Below are 21,162 nucleotides of genomic sequence, written 5' to 3'. Positions count from 1 at the left end.
TGCACAGCTTCCCCAGGTCAGCTGCCTGCTCAGTTGGGAAACAGGTCTGGGAGCTGGCTCAGCCACCGGAGACCCTAGGTGAAGACAGGCAAGCCAGGGGCCGGGCCAGGTGAGCTCAGGGCCCTGCACCAGCTGACCTCGCCTTTCCCCCATCCCCCACTCCGGGGACTCTCAACGTCTCACCTGTGGTTCCAGCGCATAGACGGAGCCAGGGCGGGAGGGCCCGTCGCAAGGGCCCTTGGTCAGGAAGGGCATCGGGACAGGGCCCAGCGGCAGGATGGCCGCAGAGGTTGGAGGCCGTGTCTGGAGGCTCCTCGGCCACAGTTCTTGCGTGGCTCCGAGGTCCCAGTGCCTTGCTTGCTCGCTTAGCCGGACGAAGCTGGACGTTTGATGTTGGTGATTTGTTCTGATACAGATGGCCTTCCTGGGGACTCAGCTGGCTTGTGTGTCTGTAGCCTCTCCCAGAATGTCTTATTTTGTAATGACCGAGCGACACTTAGTAACGGCTGCACATGTATATGGTTAATATATATGGAAATTCAATATATTTTCTAGTTGAAGCATTCTGAAGTAATCAATGTTTCTAGCAGATTGTCATGATTTCCACTAATGAAATGTCCTTTTGTGCCACAGTCCTTGGCTTAATAAAGATGTGACTCTTGTAACAGGAGTATGCAATGTGCCTGTCCTGTTTCCGACGTGAGGGTCGAGAGTGTGTTCCCAGCATGGGGTGCCGGATGATTAGTAAGGAATTGTGGGCAGTACATAAACCACTGTATCTAAGAACCCTCCAATTAAAAACATTTCCACAAAGTGCTGCCTGTAGGGTGTGTCCTTTTCCTGCCCCCAAGCCCTCCACCTCAGACTCTCAGGGGTTTGCAGTGGGGGGAGGGGGGTGCCAGTGACCCTGGAGCCAGGGTGGAATGCCCCTGTGGACCCCCTGGAGACCAGGCACCCATCCTGTGCCTACTTTGGCCCTGTGGCCAGGGGCCCCCTGCATCTCCCAGGCCTGCTAGAGCAGGGCATCCCCCCTGGGACCCCAAGCTGGCCTTGACTCCTGGGGCGGGCCTCCCCCAGGAATGCCCAGCTGCATGTGAGTCCTCAACTCAGACCCCAGCACTGCGTCCAGGATGGCCTGGGGCTCCGGCCTGGCCTTGGGGCTCCCGGGAAAACCTGGCCAGGGCTGGAAGGGCAGTGGGTCCCCAAGAGTCCCCCTGGCCTCCCAGGATGTTCTCGCCCAGGCCAGATCTGCACCCTCACACCTGTCCAGTGTGCAAAGTTGCCTCCTTACCTGGTGGGGCTGCCGGAAGCCTCTGGGTGCAGCTCAGGCTCTGCGGACTGGCAGCCCCCATTTTGAGGTTGCCATGACGACAAGTTGCCTGGCGGAGGTTGGAGGGCCAGGCTGAACACTGGCTTGGGCCGCCTAGAACCAGTCTGAGCCTGCTCCAGCAGGGAGGGGCCTGAGAAATGCTGGTCTAGGCTCTGTCCCCAGCTGACCTTGGTGCTGGGTCTGGGGGCTTTCCTGTTGCTGTGCCCCAAGGCTTGTCTAGAGTCCTCCAGATGCTGGGATCCCATCTGCAAAGGCCCTGGCCCTGACTGAGGGGGCTGGCTTAAGACCATGGGGTGGGACAGGGCAGGAGTACTCGGTCCCGTCCACCCTGCTGTCCCCAGACCCAAGGAACCCAGCACCTGTCACAAAGTTGCGGGTCCAAGGCCTCGGTTCTCCCTCCCTGACCTCTCCATTTCCAGGGGACCTACTCAGCACCCTCCTGAAGACAGAGGCCTTTGGTGCTCATGCTGCCCCTCCCGCTCCTAGAGCCTCAGAACCTGGGCCCTCCATTGTGCAGAGGAGGGTGCTGGGTACTCAGCTCCCCCATCTCTGCCTCCTGATGGGGCGCACGACCTTTGCCCCCTCCACGGCCCCTCACAGAGGAGTGAGTGCAGAAGGGGCCTTGCTGGGAGGTGGCCCCACACACCTGCCTCTGGGCCAGAAGCTGATGGGCAGGCTCAGTGGACAGACAGTGGACAGCACTCTGCGGCGAGGAGGCTGGCCCCCACGGAGCCCTGTGGAGCCCTGTGTGGGCCCGCTGCTCCGCTCCCGCCCCCTCCCCCAGCCCCACGGAAACCTCAGGCCCACAGTGGCACCTGAGCCTGAAGCCCAAGACCACCCTGACCTGGTGCAGGCTTCACCTGTGCAGGTGTTGGCTTCTGGTGACATGACCCCTCCCACCTGGGGCCACATCTTCTACTGGCAGAACCACCCAGATGGTACAGGCAATGGGACGCATTCCTGCGGTCCTGAGTGCCCTGGTCCAAGTCCCTGGGCTTTGCTCCCGCCATTCTCCATGGCTGCCCTCCCCCTCACACCTGACAGGTGCCCAGGAACAGACGGGAGCTGGTGGGAGGAGCCTGCCTGCTTGGGGCTCTGCCTGCAATTCCAAGGGCTGCCACCAGAGGGCATGAGGTCAAGCTACTCCATTTTCTTACTCTAAAATTTTATTTTTTTATGTAGGCTTGAACCTACACTCGGAGATCAAGAGTTGCACGCTCCACTGACAGAGCCGGCCAGGTGCTCCAAACGTCTTTGAACCATGAGGGCTGGCGTGGCCTTCCAGAGACGCCCCCTCACCTCCGGGGCTGCCCTTCTCCCTGCCCTCCAGCTGCCGAGCATCTGTCCAGAGCCTGGGGGTTCTCTCCTGGCCCTACGGAGGGAAAGCCGCACCCCCTGCCTGCCCAGAGCCCAGAGGAGGTGAACCCCACTTCTCCACCAGTCCTGCCGAGCCTGATCTCTCTAGGTGAGGTTTTGTGCCCCAACTCCTGCTGTGAAATATGTGTGTTCCACATTGCCCCCTCCCCACCCTCTCTCCTTGCTGTGGGATCACCCCCCCACACCTACAGAGGTGGGAACTGAGTGCCCTGAGGGCAGCCATGGCCATGGGTACCGTCCCATGTGGACCCAGTACCGCCTCCTCGATGAGACCCGCCCCCCGGCCCCTTGCTGAGGGGTGGGTGCCGTTGTTACGTCCATTTCTTTTTTTTCTTTTTTTTTTTTTAAATATTTATTTATTTATTTATTTGAGAGAGAGAGAGTGAGAGAGAACATGAGCGAGGAGAAGGTCAGAGAGAGAAGCAGACTCCCCGTGGAGTTGGGAGCCCCGATGCGGAACTCGATCCCGGGACTCCGGGATCATGACCTGAGCTGAAGGCAGTCGTCCAACAAACTGAGCCACCCAAGCGTCCCGCTACGTCCATTTAACCAACAAAAGGGAAACTGAGGTCCAGGGCAGCAAAGGGGTGTGACGGGACAGAGGCCTGACCGAGGTGGGGAGGAGGACGGGAATGGGCAAGAATGGGCCCATCTCTCCCTTCCCAGGCAGTGTTTGTGGATGGAGGCCCGGGGGATTTTCTGGGGAAACTGAGGTCCAGGGCCGGGCTCGGGACCCAGCCAGTTGCTTTGTGGCCCGAGAACAGCCCTTCCCCTCCCCAGGACATAGCTTTCTTATCTGTCAAAGAGGGTGGTGAGGTCTCCAACAGGCCTCCACCCCAACAGGCCACAGGGTTAGGGCTGGGGCCTCTGTGCTGCTGGACCCCAGCCCCATGCTCCCCAAGGGACAGGGGATGTGGGTGCGAGCAGGGTTCCCTCCCTTGGCAGCGGCCCCTCCTAACTTCCTGTTTATAGTGGCTGTGGGATCTCATCTCTTCACTCCAAAGCCATTATGATCACCATGGCAACCAGGCCCGTGTTTGTTCCAACAGGTTGGCAGAAGCTCACGAAGGACTGCAGGGGTTGGGGGGGTTGTGGGCTCTGAGATCCTAGCTCAGGACCTGCCAGCCCCCAGGGGAGAGCAGCAGCTGCTCCCTCCGCAATCCCCATCCTGTGCTCAGCTTCGTCCCAAGCAGTCAAGGTGTGTTCCTGAGCATCTCTATCCCCCTGTGCTGGCTGTGCTGGGCCAGGATGGAAGCAGGGCCCGCAGGCAGAGAGGTTACAGAAGCCGAACCCACCCTGGGAATGCCACGTCTCCTCCAAGGCAGTGTGGACCCGTATGGGTCCGGACCTGACAGCTGCGACAGGTGGTTGTCCCCCTCAGAGCCCTGTCCGTCCCATCCCGGGGTGATGGGAGAGGTGCTGGGTCCCCCCAAGGCCATGCTGTTGCCACACTCCCTCCCTGAACTCCACCAAGTGGGCAGAATGGGGCTGCAACGTGGGAGGGTCACAGCCTGGTGCCCAGCTGCGTCTGAGCTCCCTCCCTTCGAGTGGCTGTTCTGGAACCCTGGTCCCCCACCTTTGGCGCTCAGCTCAGCCTACCCCTGGCCTCCTGCCAGCAAACCTTGTCCTTGCCCTGGACTGAGCTGGAGTGTGTTCTGGGCCTTTCTATTTCCGGCACTGCCTGGGCCCCCACCATTAGAGAAAAGGTACTTGGGGTTAAAAACATCTCCAGGGCGCCTGGGTGGCTCAGTGGGTTAAAGCCTCTGCCTTCAGCTCAGGTCATGATCTCAAGGTCCTGGGATCGAGCCCCGCATCGGGCTGTCTGCTCAGCGGGGAGCTCGCTTCCCTCTCTCTCTGCCTGCCTCTCTGCCTACCTGTGATATCTCTCTGTCAAATAAATAAAATCTTTATTAAAAATCTCCAGATCGGCGGATTCCCTAAGTACCAGGTCCGCTGATGATCCCCCAGCGCTCGTCGGAAAGGGCTGGTGGGCCGGCCCAGACTGCTGGGATCAGCAGGGAGCCCCCGTTCTCTGGAGCTCGCCAGTCGCACACAGGGCGAGGCCCCCGGGGTGGGCAAGGAAGGGCGCAGGCACAGGGTCCCGCGCGGGCCTGGAGCTACCAGCTGGCGAAACCCCGCACCCTCCCAAGTGGGGCGACGGAGGTCTCCCCTGCGGCGTGCGGACGCTGGCCCAACAGGTGACGCGGTGTGGGGAGCGCCCCGGGAAGATGCCTGCAGCGGTCAGAGCCTGGGCGGGGAGGCCCTTCGAGAAAAGTCTGCGCGGCGGCCTGGGCGGGTCTCGCTCGGTTTTTGCGACTTTGGCCAGCCGAGGGTCCCCGGGGAGGGGGTCCTGACCCAGCAGAAGCTGCTCCCCGCTCTGCACCCACCCGCGGCTTGACGGTCGGCCCCGCGTCCCCTCCGCGCCCAGGTACGGGGACTCCCGGGCCCGACTCCCCTGGCAGCCGGTGTGCGCGCTGCAGGGTCCCGGGGCCGGGGTCGCGGAAGGGGCGGGGGGGGGGAGCGGCGGGGGCGGGCCGGGGGCGGGGCTCGCAGCCAGGCCCCGCCCCCGCAGCGCTCAGTCGTCGGCTCGGCTGCCAGCGCGCTGTGCCCGGCGTCCGTGGAGCAGGTGTGGATCGCGGCGTCTCCCCAGCTCCCGACCCCCCGACCCCCGGGCACCGCGCCCCCGGCCCACGGTGAGTGCTCGGACTCCCGGCGGCCGTCGCCGCCGCCGCCGCGCGCCCGGTCCGGCCCCTGCGTTTGCGAACCCCGATGGGCGCGGGGAGGCCCCCCCGAGGAGGAGGGCGACGGCAAGTGAGAAGGCGCGCCCCCGGCTGCGGGGAAACTGAGGCCGGCGCGTGCTCGGAGGGACGGGTCCCTGGCGCTTCTGTCGGCCCGCGTCTTCAGGAGCGCCGGAGCCGGCGGGGGTCAAGTTGGGGGGGGGCGGCAGGACGCCCCTCCGACCCCGCTGTCCCATGCCCCACGGAGGCCGCAGGTGGGTCTGGGCTGGGGACCTCCGTGCCGCCCCGCGGGTTTTCCCGGGGGGCAGATGCCGCCGGCGCCGCTCCCTCCCTCCCCGCAGCCCGTGGTCTGAAGACCCCTGGTCTCCACGAAACCCCTCCGGGGGCCGGAGCGGTAAAAACAATGCGCACTCACCAGGCTTCTAAGCGGCCCGCAGACCCGCCCCCCTCATCGAGGAGGGAAAGAACTCGACGGAACTGGGGGGCCCCCAGGCTTCTGTGGCGGCACAGTGGGGGGGCAGGGCGGGAAGGGGCAGAGGGAAGGGATGTGCGTGAGCCAGGCGGGAGGGACGTCGCGGTGGAGACAGGTGAGTAAAGGCGCGGGAGGGAGGCTCGCAGGAAATTCGGACGGAGGGGCCTCGGTTTTCGTTCTAGAAGTATCTGGGTGGCCCTTTGCAGTGGATCCCGCGCCTCACACGGCTTTAGGTCGGACTGCAGAGCTGCTCAAAAATGCACGTTCCCAGGCCCTTCCCCAGGGCTCAGGCTGTCTAGGGAGCCATCAGAAGGCGACAGCTGGAAATCCAATAGGAAAAGTGAAGGCAGATGGGCTGGGAAGAGAAGACCAAGAGGGTGACATGGAGACCAGCATGTGGGGCCAGATACCCTGTCACTCCCCCTACACACACAGGGTAGCTGTGGAGGACCCCTGCCTGCAAGTCTCCAGGGACCAAATCTTGGTACAAAGGGATGTAGTGCTCTGAGATGTTGATCATAAAGTTATTTATTCACTGTGGGGGTGGCCAGGGGCCCCAGGGGACTCTAGCTAGGGAGAAAGCCTGGCTCTCTGGCTCAGCTGCCCCCATCACCAGCTGCTTTGGTGCCACCCAAGCCCCCAGGTGGGCTAGGAGACAGTGTGGCTCAGAGTCCCTGGCTGGAGTCCAGGCTCCAGGCAGCTCACCCAGCCCCGGGGTGTGAGATGGGATGGGGGGTCCACTTTGTAGGGTTCCCACTTCCCGTTCAGCCTGGGCCTTGGGGTCAGCCAGGGGACAAGGTGGACATGTTCATATTGGCTTGGCCCCCGTGTCAGTGTGACATTCAGGTCCTTGGCCAGCCTCACTTTGCCTACTGGACAAGCAGGGCTGGGATCCTGGCCCTGGTGGCCGGGCATGAGCAAGGATGCAGGCTCATCTTGTTCCATGCTGCTGCCCAGCCCAGGGGGACCAGAGACACACAGAACTCAGGGAAGAGTTCTCCTGGGGCCTGGCAGACAGATGGAGGGGCCCTGCGGCCGGCGGGGGCTTCCTGGGGGTCAGCCGTGCACTCACACCGTGCATCTCTGGGCGAGGAGTTGACTGGTTCCCGGGACCAGGCCACTGTGTGCCGCAGTGTCAGTGCTGGAGTGGCGGACCGTTTCCAGGGAAACAGGACGAGTGTCTGGGCACCCAGAGATGAGCCATCTTTCCCAGACACCTGTGCCCGGATGCACTTTTGCCCCTGTCCAGTGCCAGGTGCGACAGAGCCAGAGGCCAACTTCCTTGGGCCCCAGAACTCAGAATGTGCCGGAGCTTAGAGCTTGGACACTGAATTTGGAGGTGGGCTCTGTCCCTGGCCACTTGCGGGCTCTGTGGCCTCGCATAAGCTTCTAAGCCCGAGACCTCAGTGTCTCCAGGTAGATGAGGGGAGCAGAGCAGCACCCCCTTTCTGGGGCTGAGATTATGGGGTGGGGCAGCTCTCCCTCTGTCTTGAGCGTTTTATTCTCAGGGAGGCACCCCGACTCTGTGGCCACTTGGCTACTGCGTCATGTCTGTCTCTGGGTCCGTGAGCCCCTGTAGCCCCTGTCACTCGGCAGACACAGTTGGCGGTTGCCTTGGCAACAGCTCAAGCACTGGTTGCTACCCGGCTTTGAGGGGCTGCGGGGGTAGCCGCTGCTTCCCCACAGCTAGAGAGGGGAAGGGGGCCCCGATAACCTCACTGCTGATGGCCTGTAGGACAGCACCTCCACGTTGCAGCACCTGCCTCCTCACACCCCCCCATCTTTGCAGGAAGCCCCCCCCCCAGGGGCAGGCAGTGGTCAGTCTGAGAAGGGAAAGTAGGGCCTCATTTCAGAGTCGGAGCCCGCAGCCCTTTCTGTCCCCAGCTCTTGGGCTGCTCAGATGAGACCCTCGGAGCCCAGCACTCCCCAAGGCCCCACAGGACTGGTGCTGGGGCTTCAGGGAGCAGGCTGCATGCTGCCTGGGTGGGCTGAGCTGGCCGGGGGCACAGAGAAGGGATGGTAGCCCTGGGGCCATAGAGAGACAGATGCAGCGCAGGGCAGGGATTCGGTCAGGACTCGGGAAGTGGCCAGCATGCCTGGGCTCCAGCGCTCCCACCAGGGCATAAGGTGCAGAGGAGGAGGGAGCAGGTGTTCCCTAGGGACTTGCAGGGATGTGGGCATGATCCCTGGGGCGCTGGCCTGGGCACACTAGGCGGGAGGGGGGATGCTCTCCTGGCTCTCCTGCCACGAACTGCCTGGGAGATCTGGGGCCAGAATTGTTGCACCCAGCTGAGGGCCCACTTCTCTTTTGTCAGCAAGATGATAGTGCTCCTCTGCACAGGCTGGGCCTGCCTTGAGGTTCCCGCAGTGAGTGGACGGGTGAGCTCTGCCAGGAAGGGGGACCAGGGCAGCAAGTGCAAAGGTCCTGTGGCACACTGAGGAGAACATGATGTGTGCCATATACCAGAGGCTGGCAAGCCTGGGGCAGGGAGCTCAAGGGGTAGGCACAGAGTGGAGGAGTCAGCCTGGCCAGGGGGTCAGCACTTTGATGGCTTCCAACAGGGGCACAAGGAGACCTTGGGATTTGGGGGGAGGCACAGGTTGTTGGGTGGGCCAGGAGAGAGGTGGGTGCCTGGACCAGCCAGTGCTGTGGAAGATGCCCCGCGGCAGCTCTGTGGTCCCGCTGCCCTTGCCTCTGGGTCTGCAGGGGATCCTGAACTCTCTGGAGGAGGTGAGCCAGTGTGACGGTGGTTGGCAGGGCGGGGGAGACTGCGGATGAGAACGAATGCACACGGGGACACTCCTCAGGGGAGTCCTGGACACTCCTCAAGGGAGTCTCAGGGGAGACCTCAGCAGGTTGTCCCCAACTCGGAGATGCACACTTCTGGTGGCCTGGGCTCAGCCCTTTGCAGGGTGGTGGATTTGTCCTCCAAGCCTGCCTGTCCGCATTCTGTCTGCACAGAGCAGAGCCCCCAGGACACACAGGCCCTTGCTGCTGAGGTGTCCTCTGACTCCAGGGACACAGCCAGGGGACCCCCCCCCCCGGATGGGTGGTGGGTGGGGGTGTGGCAGGATGGGCTGGAGCCCAGCAGCTCCCAGCCACAGAGTGAGGGCTGTGCCAGGCTCTATCGACCAACCTACCAATCAACTTATCGTCACCTCTTGGCACTGTTCAGTCCCCAGCACAACGCAGCAGGGGTGCCCCATTTTGCAAACAGGCCATGAAGACTTAGACCAAGGGACTGGCCCCAGGTTGCCAGCAGGAGTGCACATGGCCCCCAGGGTGCCCAGTGCCGTCCAGCAGCAAGGGAGGGGGTGCTCTGGGGAGGCTCGGGTGCCCCCTCCTGTGCCGTGGGCAGCCCCATCGGGAGGCAGCGCCCTGCCACCATCGGTCTGTGGCTGGTTGGACCATTGCTGGTCGTGCACCTGTGGTGGCTGGGGCCAGCATGGCCGAGCTGCTGGCCGCTGGATGTCAGAGGCTACGGCCGTGTTCTCTGCCCGCAGACCCCCCACCATGACGACCCTGTTGGAGATCAAGAGCAGTGTGCTCAGGCAGGTGCAGGTGCGCCCATCCTTCCGCCGGAGGACCGAGGGGGAGCCGGGGAGCACTGGCGCTGACCCACAAGAGCCCACCGCTGCAGGGGCTTGGTGGGTGCCCCCCCCAGTCCCGTATGGTCACGTGCACCTGGCTGCCCTTCTCTCACTGGCGCCCACTCTCCTGCTGCCCTAGCACAGCCTCTGGGGGGAGCCCAGGAGAGTCTGAACCCAAGGCCTGCAGGGGGTGGGGTCCACGCCTTGGACATCGGACTGAGCCCTGGGACAAGCGGAGACCCAGGCAGTCCCCTCAAGTTGTAGGGGCCGGTGGCTGGCCCTGGGTTGGGGGGGCAGGCACATGCCGGGAACCCTGAGCTTCAGGGAGGACCTGCTGACCCTCGGCCCGGCCTCCCTCTGCAGGAAACCTGGGGATGGTGTGGAGTTCTTCGCGCACATGCGTCTCATTCTGAAGAAGGGCGAAGGCAGACAGGGCCTTCCCTGCCCCGAGGTGAGGACAGCTGGTGCTGCTGCCCGGTGCGGGGGCACCACGCTGGGCTGTCCCACTGCCCCCCTGCCCCCACCCCTGCACCTCAACTCCTCCCCTCCCTGGAGTGGTCCCCACAGGAGGCCCTTACCTGAGCGCCCTCACAGGTCCTCTTACGCAGTGGTTCACCAGCCCCTGCCGAGCCCGTGGACCCCAGCCGTGGCCTGAGAGCCCTAACCCAGGAGGAGGTAAAGGGGACAGGGGTCTGGGTCCAGGGAGATCCAAGAGCACTTCCTGTGTGCCATGCTCAGGTCCTGGGGACGGGCAGACAGCAAAGGTGGTGGGGGTGAGGACTAGAATTCCCCATGGAAGCCGGTAAGTTGGGGGTCAGACCCCTGCAGGGCCGAGCAGGTACAACCGTGTGGATGCTGGGACCTGTCTCTGCCTGTGGACGGAGCTCCTGGGAGCTGGGATGCCGGGGTAGGGTGGGGAGGAGCAAGGTGCCTGGACCCCCAGCGGCCAGGGCTCAGGGGGACAGGGGTGGGCTGGCTGGGACTCAGGGCATGCCCTGCTCCCTGCCCATAGGTGGAGATGCTCTATGAGGAAGCCCTGTACACAGTCCTTTACCGGGCGGGGACCATGGGTCCTGACCAGGTGGACGACCAGGAGACCCTCCTGGGCTACTTGCAGCAGGTGAGTCCCCCCGGTTCCTTCCTCCCTGCTGGCCCAGCCCGGCCCCTCCCTGCCCTGCTTTCAGGAGAACGGAGCCCACTGTCTCTCCCAGCCCTGTTCTCTACCTGGTGTTGTCCCCCTCACCCAAATAATGAAGGCTTGGCCCACATACAGAACACCCCCTACACACACGTGTGTGCCCAGGCAGACACACATACAGGCTGATTGGCATCCCCGGAAGGATGGGGCAATGGACAGACACACAGACACACAGAGGATGGATGGATAGACAAATGCATCTTTCTCCTCTCCTGTGTGGCCCCCAGGAGACTGGGCGGCTCTTTTTTGGGGGTACCTGGGCCCTCACACCTGCCCGTCCTCTACAGGTGTTTGGTACAAGCTCCGACGAGCATGCCAAGGCCATTGAACGCGTGAAGAAGGCCAAGGTGGGGCTGCCACGCAGGGTGGGCAGACGCTGACCAGCCACAGGGCTAGGGTTTGGGGGTGGAGAGGGCACAGCGCGGGGCCCTGGCCTGGCCCCACAGATCCTCCCTCAAGCGGCCCCTCGGCACCCTTGGCCCACAGGCCCCCACATACGCCCTGAAAGTCTCTGTCATGCGTGCCAAGAACTTGCTGGCCAAAGACCCCAATGGTGAGTGGGGACCAGCCGGGAACTTGGCTGTGCCCGGGCCTGGTGGCTGGAGGGCGGGGGGCAGCCTGGGGCCGGGGACTGAGGTGCCTGTGGCGTCTCAGGCTTCAGCGACCCCTACTGCATGCTGGGCATCCTGCCGGCCTCGGGCGCCCCACGGGAGCCAGGCCCGCACAAGGAGCAGCGTTTTAGCTTCCGCAAAGGCAGCAAGCGTGGAGGCCCACTGCCGGCCAAGTGTATCCAGGTCACCGAGGTCAAGAGCAGCACCCTGAACCCCGTCTGGAAGGAAAACTTCTTCTTGTAAGTCCTTTTTTGCAGCCGGGGCAGCGGTGGTGGGAGTGGGGACACGGGGGGCTGCTATGCCAGGACGCGTGCTGTCTCAGTGCCTGCTCCAGCGATCTGAGCGGGGCTGGTCCGAGGACGGGCTTCCAGAGGACGTCACTGTCTCAGAGAAAGGTGCTGGCCCCAGTGGCCACACGGTCAGGATTCACGTCCAGCCAGTCTTAGAAGCTGGAGCTTCTAAGGGACAATCTCTCTGTTTCCTCATAGTGAGATCGAGGACGTCAGCACAGACCAGCTGCACCTGGACATCTGGTATAGGCCCCGGGGCCCTGCAGCGCAAGGGACATGCAGTGGGAGGGGACATTCAGGGCCCAACCAGGCCCCAGACAAGCCATGTCCGCCCCCTTGCCCGCCCCTAGGGACCATGACGATGATGTGTCTCTGGTGGAGGCATGCAGGAAGCTGAACGAAGTCATCGGCCTGAAGGGCATGAGCAGGTAGGATGGGGGGCCCCCCAGACATGGGCCAACAGGTGGCGGCTCCCCGGGGACCCCAGGTGGGCATCTACTTTGCTTTGCTCAGGTATTTCAAACAGATTGTCAAGTCGGCCCGTGCGAATGGGACAGCAGGGCCCACAGAGGACCACACGGATGACTTCTTGGGGTGTCTCAACATCCCCATCCGGGTGAGTGGGGCCAGGGCCTGTTCCCCCCGGGGACTCTGCTGGTGGCTATGTCCTGTGATCCCCCCAAGCCTCTCCCATCCTTCTTGGGCTGGGTGGGGGCCTTATGCAGCAGAGGAGGGGGAAGGAACAGCTTTCTGTGGTGTCTTGTGTCCAGGCACCCCTGAGTGCTCACTGTGTGCCAGTGGCCTGTGTTCAGTGGGAAGCAGAGGTCTGTGGGAGGGACAGGGAGGAGAACTGCCGGTCTGCACCCCCTTCTCTCAGGAGGTGCCTGTGGCTGGTGAAGACCGCTGGTTCAAGCTGGAACCGCGCTCCAGCGCCTCCCGAGTGCAGGGGGACTGCCAGCTGGTCCTAAAGCTGATCACCACACAGGTGGGGAGCTCCGGGGTCCCCTGCCCTGCATCCTGGCCCTCCAACCCTGCTGGCAGGCTGGGGCAGGGCTGGTGACAGGCGGGCCCTGCCTTCCAGAGGGACACGGGCATGAGCCAGCGTGGGCGGTCGGGCTTCCTGTCCTACATGCTGCTGCTGAGCCGTCTGCTGCAGTTCGAGCATCGGTCCCAGGAGGTAGCCACGCCCTAGGGACCAGGGTGACCTGGTGCCTGGGGAGGGAGAGCAGGGGAGGCTGGGCACCGGGGGCAGGAGGCGATGGCGTCTGCTCCTTCCGCTCACGTCTGCCCCCTTTCCCAGCCGGACTCAAGCAGCTGGCGCGGGGAGCTCAGCGGGCCCGCGGCCACTGTGCTGTGTCTGCACGGCGCCCAGAGCAACCTGTCTTCGCTGCAGCTGGCGGTGCTGTGAGTGGGCGGGGCGCGGGGAGGAGCCGCGGGTGAGAGGGCTGCGCTGTAGGCGGGGCGGGGGGATGGGGGCGGGGTTGTGGCGGGAAAGAGGCGCTGCCAGTGGGCGGGCTAAGAGGGGCGGGCCCGGGAAGGGGCAGGGCTGTGGGGAATGAGGTAGAAAGTGGGCGTGGTCTTGGAAGAGGTGGGGCATGGTGGAAGGGCCCCTGGGGCGAGAAGGGGTGCTGTGAGTGGCAGCAGCTGAGAGGGGCGGAGCTGGAGGGGTCTTGTGGGAGGGGAAAGAGGCGTGCTGTGTGGTGTGTGTGGAAGCGGTTGGGCGGGGCAGGAAGGGAAGGCGTAGGAGAGCTTTGAGTGGGAAGGGGTGAAAAGGGGTGGTGCCATGAGGGCACTGTAGGATGGGAAGGGGCAATAGAAGGGGCACAAGGGGTCTCCTGGGGGGTTGCCTCCTTGACTCTGCACTGACTGCGGCAGGGCTGGCCCCCACAGGCACTGGCAGGTCAGCAGCCGCCACCATCAGACCTGCACCCTGGACTATGGCTACCTGCTGGGGCTGCTGGAGGACCTGCAGGCACACTGGGAGGAGGCGTCATCCCTGCCCCAGGATCAGGTGAGAGCGCGCCCTCTTCGTTGCCTGAAAGTGCTGTGCCCTGGGCTGCTTGTGGGCTGGACAGACAGGGCACATGGCCTACAGGGTGGTGTGAGCTTGAAAATAGACTTCGTGGCCCAGGGCAGAGCAAGACTGGGCACTGCTGAGATCGGGGGATGGGGTGGAATCTCAGGATGGGGAGGTTGTACCCTTCACTTGGCTGAGGGGCCAAGGCAGTGGGCTCTGGCCACTGGCCAGGGGGAACTGGTGGTGCAAAGGCCCTGAGGCTGTGGGAGATAGTTGCAGGGCCAGGCCTGTGGATGGCTGCAGGAAGCCTTTGCAGACGGGCTGCTCCCCCACCCCTACCCGCGGGGATGGCCGTGAGAGGGTCAGCTCTGATGGGCCCTGTGTGCCTAGGAGGAGAGCCTGGTTGACAGCTTCTCTGCCTTCTCCGAGTTCGGGCTGCGGCTGCTGCGCCAGTTGCGAGACTATTTCCCAGCCACCAACAGCACAGCTGTGTACCGCCTGGAGCTGCTGCTGAAGTGAGTGCCACCCCGGTGCTGGTGGGGCAGGGAGGGGGGGATGTATGGGACTGGGGCGGCCGCAGTCAGCAGGTGGCCCCTGTCCAGGTGTCTCAGCAAGATGCAGCTCTTCCAGCCGTCCTTCGAGAGCTGCCCCTTCGAGACGGAGCTGAACATGGACATCGCCGCGGCTCTGAAGGTGTGTCCCACCCCCAGTTGCCCACCCCGCCCTGGCCCCCGGCTCGGCCTGCTCTGCCATTCTCTGCTGCCCTTTGAGCCTCCCCCGTTCCTCACAGCGTCTCGGTGACTTGTCTTGCAGAGAGGCAACCGTGAGTGGTACGACAGGCTCCTGAACAGCAAGAGTCCTCGGGAGCAGGTGCCGCTCAGGGAGGGCCTGGCCACAGGGGCGGGGTGGGGCAGGCCGGGCCCAGAGGTCATGTGAACCCCGCTTCCCTGCAGCCGGGGCCGCAGCGCCTCGCTGGGCTGGTGCACCTGGCTGACACTGTCTACGAGGATCTGCAGTCCTGCTATGGGGTCTATGCCAGCCTCTTCCACAGGTAGGGCCCCTGCCCTGGCTCCTCGGGGATGCCGCCAGGCTGGGCGTGGGGCAAGCAGGTGTGTGGGGTTTGTTCCGCAGCATCGTCGAGATCGACTTCTTCACCCTCACCTTCCGGCAGCTGGAACGTCTGGTGAGGAGGGGAGTGGGGAGAAGCCCCCTGGCTGGGAGGGCGCCTTGGTTTCCTTTTTGCCCACAGCCCCTGACTCCACCATCCTGACAGGTGGCCGAGGAGGCGTGGGTGCTGACGGAGGAGCTGAGCCCCAAGTTGACCCTCGAGGTGGCCTCGGGGCTCTTCGAGCTGTACCTGACCCTGGCCGACATCCAGGGCTTCTGGAGCAGCCTCCCCGGCCGGTGGGTGCCCTGCCCAGCCTCTCCCCTTCCCTCCACCCGCCCCCACCTGTCTCTGTCCACTCTTTGCCTCCCAGACCCATCTCCACCCCCCCCCTCTGGCTGTCCTCCAGCCTCCTCTAGGGGGCCCCTGGGACAGGGGCCTTGGAGGGAGGGCACCTGGGCTTTGCTGGCTCTGGGTGGCTGAGTCAGGGCAAGCTCTGTCGGGCCCCTGCTGCAGTGACAGCCGCTCCCTTGCTCTGGCTGGCATCCACGCCCCTTTCCTGCCCGCCGTGAAGCTCTGGCTGCAGGTGCTGCGGGACCAGACCAGGTGCAGACTGCAGGGAGCCGTGGACGTGGACACAGTGAGTAAGACCCAGGCCCGAGGCTGCTGGGCTCCGCCAGGGCTGCCCTGCCACCCAGGCCTCCTCCCGCCCTCTTAGCTGGAGCCCACGGATGCCTCCTCCAAGCACAGCAGCTCCGCGGCCACTGCCAGCCTCTGCTTCAGTCACATCCAGGAGCTGTGGGCCCGCCTGGCGTGGCCAGACCCGGCCCAGGCCCAGGCGCTGGGCACCCAGCTGAGCCAGGTGCGCGGCTGTGGGTTTGGGGAGCGTGTGGGAAGGCAGCAGCAGCAGCGGACGCAGCCCACAACTCATGTCTCACCCTAGGACCTGTGCGAGGCCACCCTCTTCTACACGGAGCTGTTGCGGAAGAAGGTGGACGCTCAGCCTGGGGCCGCGGGCGAGGCAGTGAGTGAGCCAGTGAGTGGGCTGGTGGCCAAGTCGGGGGGGGGTGCTGGTGGCTGCGTGGGGCCGGCGCGGGGCTGCCTGCGCACTCACCCACACCTGGCCCGCCTCCCCAGCTCTGCGTGGTGCTCAACAACGTGGAGCTTCTCCGCAAGGCTGCTGGGCAGGCTCTGCGGGGTCTGGCGTGGCCGGAGGCGACCTTGGCGCTGGAAGGGGGGCTTCCGCGGCCCCTGCTCAGCTGCATGCAGGCCCTGGACGAAGACCTGCAGCAGGAGGTCCAGACCGTGACCGCGCACCTGACTTCCAAGGTGGGCGGGCTGGCAGGCAGGTGGGGGAGCTGGCTGCTGGGTGCCCTGCTGCGGGGTGCCGAGCACTGCCCTTCCGCAGATGGTGGCCGACATCCGGAAGTACGTGCAGCACATCAGCCTGTCGCCGGACTCCATCCAGAACGACGAGGTGAGTGCGCTGCCGGCGGGGGGTCTGTGGGGGGCCCGTGGGCGGGCTGGCGCTGAGGGTGCTGCCTGCAGGCTGTGGCCCCACTCATGAAGTACCTGGACGAGAAGCTGGCCCTGCTGAACACGGTGCTGGTCAAGGAGAACCTGAGCAGGTAGGGCTGGGTCTGGGGGTGTGGGGGGTGGGCAGGGTGCGGTCCGTGGTGCTGTAGCCCACGCTGGGTGTCCCTGCAGGGTGCTGGAGGCCCTCTGGGAGCTGCTGCTACAGGCCATCCTGCAGGCCCTCGGGGCCAACCTTGACGTCTCTGCGGACTTCTATGGCCGCTTCCACTTCGCACTGGAGGTAGGGCCCTGGGGAGGAGCAGTCCCTGCTGGGGCGCCTGGACTTCCAGGCCTGAAGGGGTCCTCGGGAATCCTGGCCGCCCGACATCTCCTGCCCGCCCACCCACTGTGTCAGCAGCACCTGGGCCCCTGGGCCTTGGCATTCTCCCCCGCTGGCCCGGGGCTTCAGAGGGGCACGAGGCGTGAGAAGCGGGTCCACCAGTCTCAGCCTTGGGCCCCCGGACAGCTGTGCCTCTGACGGCTCTGCCTTCTTGCCCTGCCCCAGGCCCTGGTGAATTTTTTCCACGCGGAGGGTCAGGGTCTGCCCCTGGAGAGCCTGAGGGACGGAAGCTACAAGGTGAGGCCTGGCCTGGGGGCCTCTGGCCAAGGGGGGGTTGTGCGCGCTGGGGGCCGTGCTCAGCGCCCCGTCCGCCCCGCAGAGGCTGGAGGAGGAGCTGCGTCTGCATCAGTGCTCCACCCGCGAGTGCATCGAGCAGTACTACCTGGACAAGCTCAAGCAGGTAGCGAGGCCAGGGGCTGTGCACTTGGCCTCTCCCCGCGCTCCCCGCCCCCCACCCCGGTCACTGGCCTGAGTCCTTCCACAGAGGTCCCTGGAGCAGAACCGGTTCGGGCGCCTGAGCGTCCGCTGCCACTACGAGGCCGCGGAGCAGAGACTGGTGGTGGAGGTCCTGCACGCCGCGGACCTGCCCCCGCTGGACGCCAATGGTGAGGGGGCGGGGCGCCGGCGGGGGCGCGGCTGAAGGGCTGCGGGGCGGCGGGGCTCACGGCCGCTCATGGCTGCGCCCTTCAGGCCTGAGTGACCCTTTCGTGATTGTGGAGCTGGGCCCGCCGCACCTCTTCCCGCTGGTGCGCAGCCAGAGGACACAAGTCAAGAGCCGGACGCTGCACCCCGTGTATGACGAGCTCTTCTACTTGTGAGTGTCCCGCCCTGCCCCCAGCAGTCCTTGCGCGCCAGTCCAGCCGGAGCCGGGCTCCGATGACCGCCCTCCGCTTGCAGCTCCGTGCCCGCAGAGGCGTGCCGCCGCCGCGGCGCCTGCGTGCTGTTCACGGTCATGGACCACGACTGGCTGTCCACCAACGACTTCGCGGGGGAGGCGGCCCTCAGCCTGGGCAGCATTGGTGGCATAGCACGGCCGCAGGTGGGAGGGAGCTCGAGGGCCAGGCAGCCTGTCACCCTGCACCTGCGCAGGCCCAGAGCCCAGGGTAAGTGCGGGTCCGGGGGTGGGGGTGGGGAGAGGGCTGGCTGGAGGTAGGAGCTCATGCTCCCTCACCCCCCAACCTCCTGCCTGCAGTGAAGTCAGCGCTCAGAATGCTGGAGGGCCGCACCAACAAGGAGGCGCAGGAGTTTGTCAAGAAACTCAAGGAGCTGGAGAAGAGCATGGAAGCAGACCCTTGAGCCCCTCCATGGGTCCCCTCCTCGTCCTCATCCAGCCCCGTCGTCAGCTTTGTGCAGCCGGGGCTCGCTCCCCCACCACACCGCGTAGTGTGCATGTGCAGCTGACCCTCCCGCTCCTTCTTAACCTGGTCATGTCCATGTGGTGTGTCCTGTGAACCCCATGAATCCATCCAGCACCCCCCATGCCAGGTCTGGGGGGCTGACTTGGTGGGGCCTGGCCAGCAGCTATGCCCCTGGACGCAGAAGAGAGCAGGCCTGGCCATGAGGTGAGCTTCCCCGTCTGCCGGCTCGGCCCCCATGGCCCCAGAGCAGGCAGGCACCGGTTTGAGAGCAGGGTTCTCAGTGGGGTGGCTTAGCTCCCCAGGAAACGTTAGGCCATGTCTGGAGTCAGTTTTGGTGGTCGCAACTACAGGCTGGAGGAGAGGCTACTGGCACTAGTGGTGAGACCAGGGGTACCCCGAGCAAAGGTGGGCCACTCTCAGATGTTACCAGCACCATAGCAGAAAGCACGTCTTAGAGGAAGCTCTGTCTTCTCTTCTGGGGCTGGGAGTGTGGCAGGGCCTTGTGGGCCAAGAGGCAGGACAGCTTGGGTTTCAGTCTGCACCAAGCAAGGTGGCAGGAAACCGCTCCCAGGGGCTCTGACAAAGGGGAGGGTGGGCAGAGGATGTACAGACAGGTTTGTTTAAGAACTGCATATGTCTCCATTCACCACCTGGCTCTGAGGCCTGGGAGAGGGTCCCCTGGCATCACTGTGAGGCTGGGGACATCACGCAGTTGGTCCATGCAGCTGTCCAGCGTATTCTGTGTCTACCCGCACCTACCCATGCTAGACCAGCCTCACGCCTGGCACCCCACGGTCCACACCCTTCGCAGGCAGGCCCTGCCTCACTGCATATTCCTCCCCAACAAGCCTCCCCAATCCCCAGACCAAGAGCAAAGAAAGGCTCACACTGGGGTCTCCTTGGCCTGCAGCTTCATTGGGAGGGCTGGACAGCCCCAGAGCACAGCCATGTCACATGCATGGGGACAGAGTCTGGTGCTGCTCAGTGCTGTGAGGGCTGAGGTTACTAGGCCTGTCTGTGTCCCCACAAGTTCTGCTGTGTCTCCAGTCCTCATTGCTCCGCCATGAAAATAAACGTGTGTGCAGTGTTTAGTCTCTTTGCCGTTTCTTGATTCCTTCCCAAACCTCTGCGGGGGCCTTGGCCTTTGCCCCTTGCTCAAGAGGACTGTCCTCCTCAGGGCAGCTGCTGCTGCCGTGGTCTCCTTCGTCCTCAGCATCAGGGCCGTGCCCCTCAGACTCGTCCTCGCTGTCGCTGTCACCGCTGTCTGCAAGCAGCCTAGAAGGGACAGGTGTGTTCACCGAGGGCACACTCGCTCCACAAAAGCCCAGCTGAGGACAGATTCAACTGTTCCCTGGAAAGCCCAAGGACCTACCGGGTGCCAGCCACTGGCCTGTTGGGGTTTGCAAACTCGCGCCCAGAATCCAAGTCAAAAGGATCTGAAGAGAGGAAGTAAGCAAGAAAGGGATTTACAAGTGAGCTCAGAGCACAATGGAGCCTCCCAGGTGCTGGGGCAGGAAGGCCTCACCCCTCGGCTTCTCAGAAGGAGGTGTGGCATGCCTGGATGGTCCTGGCTCCCAACCAGAGGGCTTGCATCCATGCCAGGCCTCACCAATTTCCTCCTCCTCGGGGCGCTCCTTGGCGTGGGCCAGGAACTCCTGTTCGGCCTGGAGCACCTCCTCCGCGCTGCTGCAGGCTGCATACTTGTCCAGGAGCTGGCGGTTCAGGTCTAGGAAGCCCTCGCCCCACTTGAACTTCCGCAGCAGAATGACAGCAAGGTCCGAGAAGCCTGACGGCGTGGACACCAAAAACCCAACAATGCTGACAATCCGTCTCCCATCCCAAGTGTATCCCCGGGACCCACAATGCCATCCCCACACTTGAAACTCCCCATCAGACACCATCCTACAGTCCAGACGAGCTGCTCGCTCGCCTCTGCCGTTCACAGAGGCCCTCTCACGGGGCTGCCTGTCCGAGCCTCCACAGGGACCATGTGTTCTCTGAGGGCAAGGTGAGGGGTGACAGGTGGCACTGGAGTCCTGGCCTGTCCACCTTGACCGCCCCACACACCCTCACACTGCTCGCAGGAGATGGTGGAAAACACTGCTGCCGGCGTGGCCAGACTCAGCAGCTTGCCGGCACTCACCCAAGATGCAGAAGGTGGCGGCAAAAGCCTCCACACAGGACAGCTTGCAGGGCCGGCCGTAGTTCACGGGGTTGGCGGCGACTAGGTGGGGCAGCAGCCGCAAGTGGCTCCCCCGCATCTTCCCGAACGGGGTCTCATCCAGGCGGGCCCAGGAGCAGTCGACCACAGCGACCCCACTCTGTGCCACCAGCTGTCTGTCGGGAGCAGGGGAGGGCTAGGTTCTGGAGACGACGTCCCTGGAGACTGACCTCTCCAGGGATACAAGAACGTCATTCCTCGGCCCCCAACAGCCCCAGCAGCGTGTGTTCCTGCAGCACACTCCTTTATTCACTCAACACACGTTTACTGAGACCTACTAGGTCCTGCGGGAGGCAGCGTGGGCGACCTAGACAAGCACGCCTCGCGTAGCCCCGCAAGTAGGATGTGCCAGGGTCCCGCCCACTCCGCCATCCCCGGGCCCTGCTCCTACCTGTCCGCGGGGGACACGTACTGGGAGCCCACCGGGCTGAGCACGACGCCGCCGAACCTGTGGCCCAGGCGCAGGCAGCGCACCAGACCCAGGCGGGCCAGCTTGCGGCCGGTACAGCGCCGGGGGTCACAGTGGCCCAGCTCCCACATGGCCAGCGTGCAGGGTAGCCGCGCCGGGCCGGAGGAGCCCCCGTCATCAGCCGCCTCTGGTTCCACGGACGCTGCACGGGGGCGCGGAAGGATACCGAGGCTCAGGCGCAGCTCGTAGGCTGGACCCCAGACCCCGGCTCCCCACCCCGCGACCCCCGATCGCACCCACTCACCGCGCAGCGCGGCGCCCACCTCCTCGGCGAAGGCCTCCAGGGAGCGGCCCGCGGGGTGCCGAGCGCGGCTGCCTTCGGCCCCCGGCCTCCGCGCGGCCCTTCTGCGGCCCATGGCGGGCAGCGGGGCTCTGGCCACCTGCGGATTCACAGCTCCGCCGCAGGTGATCCACGAGCGCTCGCGCAGGCGCCGGCGCCGAGCGCCACTTCCGGCCCAGCGGCGCCCACG

The 21,162-nt window shown here is 64.7% G+C and overlaps 2 protein-coding genes across 7 annotated transcripts; one reads left to right on the top strand and one right to left on the bottom strand.

Moving 5' to 3' along the window:
* The first annotated feature begins 2,434 nt into the window (after positions 1-2,434).
* BAIAP3 (BAI1 associated protein 3) lies at positions 2,435-19,093 on the top strand. Of its 5 annotated transcripts, none has more exons than XM_045072225.1 (33): positions 2,435-2,795; positions 9,422-9,565; positions 9,872-9,959; positions 10,103-10,183; positions 10,521-10,628; positions 10,994-11,053; positions 11,193-11,259; positions 11,361-11,556; positions 11,806-11,850; positions 11,958-12,035; positions 12,121-12,592; positions 12,689-12,784; positions 12,908-13,011; positions 13,498-13,618; positions 14,015-14,139; positions 14,227-14,317; positions 14,438-14,494; positions 14,578-14,675; positions 14,756-14,807; positions 14,898-15,028; positions 15,246-15,369; positions 15,448-15,591; positions 15,673-15,765; positions 15,867-16,058; positions 16,138-16,206; positions 16,278-16,357; positions 16,437-16,545; positions 16,810-16,881; positions 16,964-17,044; positions 17,129-17,249; positions 17,335-17,458; positions 17,542-17,747; positions 17,837-19,093. In XM_045072225.1, exons 2-33 carry the CDS (start codon positions 9,432-9,434, stop codon positions 17,938-17,940), a joined length of 3,723 nt encoding a protein of 1,240 aa, XP_044928160.1. In that variant the 5' UTR covers positions 2,435-2,795; positions 9,422-9,431; the 3' UTR covers positions 17,941-19,093. The 5 variants fall into 5 exon arrangements, with proteins under 5 accessions (XP_044928160.1, XP_004750859.1, XP_012910733.1 ...); XM_004750802.3 differs by lacking the exon at positions 2,435-2,795 and adding an exon at positions 5,299-5,400; XM_004750805.3 differs by lacking the exon at positions 2,435-2,795 and having other exon boundaries at positions 9,310-9,565; positions 12,121-12,223; positions 12,485-12,592.
* On the bottom strand, positions 18,897-21,157 carry TSR3 (TSR3 ribosome maturation factor). Of its 2 annotated transcripts, none has more exons than XM_013055285.2 (6): positions 20,937-21,157; positions 20,615-20,834; positions 20,146-20,339; positions 19,528-19,788; positions 19,375-19,438; positions 18,897-19,277 (listed from the first exon to the last, which is right to left on the bottom strand). In XM_013055285.2, the coding sequence occupies exons 1-6, from the start codon at positions 21,046-21,048 to the stop codon at positions 19,091-19,093; spliced, it is 1,038 nt and encodes a 345-aa protein (XP_012910739.1). In that variant the 5' UTR covers positions 21,049-21,157; the 3' UTR covers positions 18,897-19,090. The 2 variants fall into 2 exon arrangements, with proteins under 2 accessions (XP_012910739.1, XP_004750866.2); XM_004750809.3 differs by having other exon boundaries at positions 19,612-19,788.
* Positions 21,158-21,162: the final 5 nt, after the last annotated feature.

The sequence above is a fragment of the Mustela putorius genome, unplaced genomic scaffold (genome assembly GCF_011764305.1).
Source record: "Mustela putorius furo isolate JIRA1106 unplaced genomic scaffold, ASM1176430v1.1 tig00004007_pilon_pilon_pilon, whole genome shotgun sequence".
In the NCBI taxonomy this organism is placed as follows: Eukaryota; Metazoa; Chordata; class Mammalia; order Carnivora; family Mustelidae; genus Mustela; species Mustela putorius.
The sequence above is the reverse complement of the archived record's forward strand: the minus strand, read 5'-3'. Positions and strand labels throughout refer to the sequence as shown.